Below are 2,161 nucleotides of genomic sequence, written 5' to 3'. Positions count from 1 at the left end.
GAACGGGCGGAGGTTGAGCAGGGGCACGTACTGCACGTACTCCAGCGTGTAGGGCACGTGCAGGATCTGCCTCTGCAGCAGGTTCTCGACCACGGGCACGAGCCTTTTCCATTCGCTGTGGCTGCACCAAGGGAGGACCTGTACGAAGGCCACCAGGAACCCTTTGCTGAAGAGATTCACCTCTTCGGGGTTGTCCACGTTGACGGTGAGGAGCGTCAGCATGGTCTCCCTGAGCGCCGTGGACACGCAGCAGCACTCCATCCATGCCAGGAGCCCGCTGCCCGGTCCGTAGGCTGGCAGAGGCTGGGACGTCCACTCGTCCTCCGGAAGCGTGCAGATCTCAAACAGTGTTGCCGGGACCTCGTTCTTGAAATGGTCTCCATAGAGTTTCTTCAGCCGGAGACCAACGGTCCAGTCCAGAGACGCCACTTTCCTGTGCAGCCAAGCCAGCGACTGGACCCACAGCTCAGGGGAGGGGGCGGTTTCTGGCCTTACCACCTCACAGAGCTGGCAGAGGATGGTCAGGATCAGGTCTTTGGTCTCCAGCGAAGGGAAGAGCTGGTCCCTGGGCTGATGCCAGTACTTTGTGTAACCATCGAGAAGCTTGCAGAGGCTGAGGAGAAGTGGGAACGGGTGGCAAGATTTGATCCAGTGCTCTTCTGAGCAGGAGTGTATCCTCAAAACCTTACTGAGGATCTGCAGGCTCAGCTCAATTTGAGCAGAGTCTGACTTCAAATAGGGAAGGACAAAGGCTTGGGTCACTTCTGCAGGGGACACAAGGGGGGTGGCTGAACTTGGCTGCATGAGAAAGGCCAGGAACTCAAGGAACTGCTCCTCTTCCCTCACAGAAGAAAGCTTCCCCCACACCGCCTCCTCCAGACACCTCACCACGAGGCCCCGTGGCCTGCTTGGGTCATTGTGGGTCTCCAGGAAGCTCAGTGCTGGGAAGGAGCAGAGGATCTGGGCGAGGAACTGGTGTACTCCTAGGTTGACTACAGCAAGATTACAAACCTGCTTCACCGTGGCCTCGGGGTACAGCAGCACAAGCCTGGCCACAGAATCCACAGCTCTGGTCAGGCCTTCATCAGACACACTCTTTGTGATCTGGTTGAAAGTCACATTGAGATCCTCCTGGAAGCCCTCCATGACAACCTGCAAGTTCAGGGACAGACCTGGTGCACCCCAGGACGCCAGGACACCTGAGATCACTTCGTTTTTGTCAGTTAATGAAAGGTTGGTGTAACACTCCACGATGGCTTTGGTCACTTGCATCTGCAGCTCTTGGGCCTCCTTGTCTTGGCGGGACGTGGCAAAGCTCACCAGCGTCTCCAGCAATTTCAAAACTAGCTCTGGTTTCTGAAAGAGGGATTTGTTTCTCTCAAGGCAGTGAACCCAGTCCTTTGAAAAAGCCCAGGTCTTTTCAGAGGCAAAAATGGAGCACATCTCTATATGCCGCTCTAGCTTTTGGTCAATGACTGTCATGGCAACTGAAGACAGAAGGCTGGTGTCCAAACCCTCACTCTTCAGGCTGGCACCGATCTCCTTGAGGAAGTCCTTGGTGATCTGTGTCAGCTCTAACACTACACGTGCCTCATCCTCACCCAGCTCTCCAGTCTCCGAGAAGCAAACCAGGCTCTTCCTAAAGCTGTTAAGGGTACCCAGGAGCCGGTAGCTCTCATAGCAGAGCTCCTCAGAGCTGGTCAGGGTGCCCTGCAGCTCCTCTCCCCAGGCACGCATCAAGCTGCAAAGAAAGTCCAAGCCAACAAAGAGCTCCTCACGAGACAATTTAGCCTTGGACAAGAGGCTCACACTTCTTTCTGCTTCCTTCACCTTCTCGTCCAGCCCCCTGTGGTGGAATTGGCTTTCAGTGTCCTTGCTCCAGAGGCTGACCACAGAGCTGACCTTGCCCAGGTACTCTGCGGCAGGGAGGGGGCTGCCCTCTGGCTGCAGCTCGGAGAACACCGACAGCAGCTCCACCAGGTTGGCCAGGGCGTAGCACCGCAGGCGGGGCAGGGCGATGCTCCCGTAGGTTTGCTGTAGGCCCTCGATCAGGACCATGAGCAGGCTGCTGGCAGCAGGGGGGTCACTCAGAGCGGCAGGGTCACCCTTGAACCTCTTCGGGGGCCGGAGGCCGTCCTCCAGGGAGGCGTCGCGCTCCCGC

At 57.3% G+C, this 2,161-nt stretch overlaps 1 protein-coding gene across 1 annotated transcript; it reads right to left on the bottom strand.

Moving 5' to 3' along the window:
* Nucleotides 1–6: 6 nt before the first annotated feature.
* On the bottom strand, nucleotides 7–2,157 carry GEMIN4 (gem (nuclear organelle) associated protein 4; the record flags this gene model as incomplete). The annotated part of the gene is made up of 1 exon (XM_008944081.1): nucleotides 7–2,157. A coding segment is annotated over one exon (2,151 nt), but the record flags the coding sequence as incomplete, so codon positions are not given.
* Between the last annotated feature and the right edge of the window lie 4 nt (nucleotides 2,158–2,161).

Source organism: Merops nubicus, unplaced genomic scaffold (assembly GCF_000691845.1).
Source record: "Merops nubicus isolate BGI_N331 unplaced genomic scaffold, ASM69184v1 scaffold40047, whole genome shotgun sequence".
Lineage (NCBI taxonomy): Eukaryota > Metazoa > Chordata > Aves > Coraciiformes > Meropidae > Merops > Merops nubicus.
Note: the sequence above shows the minus strand (reverse complement) of the source record. Positions and strands in the feature narration are given on the sequence as shown.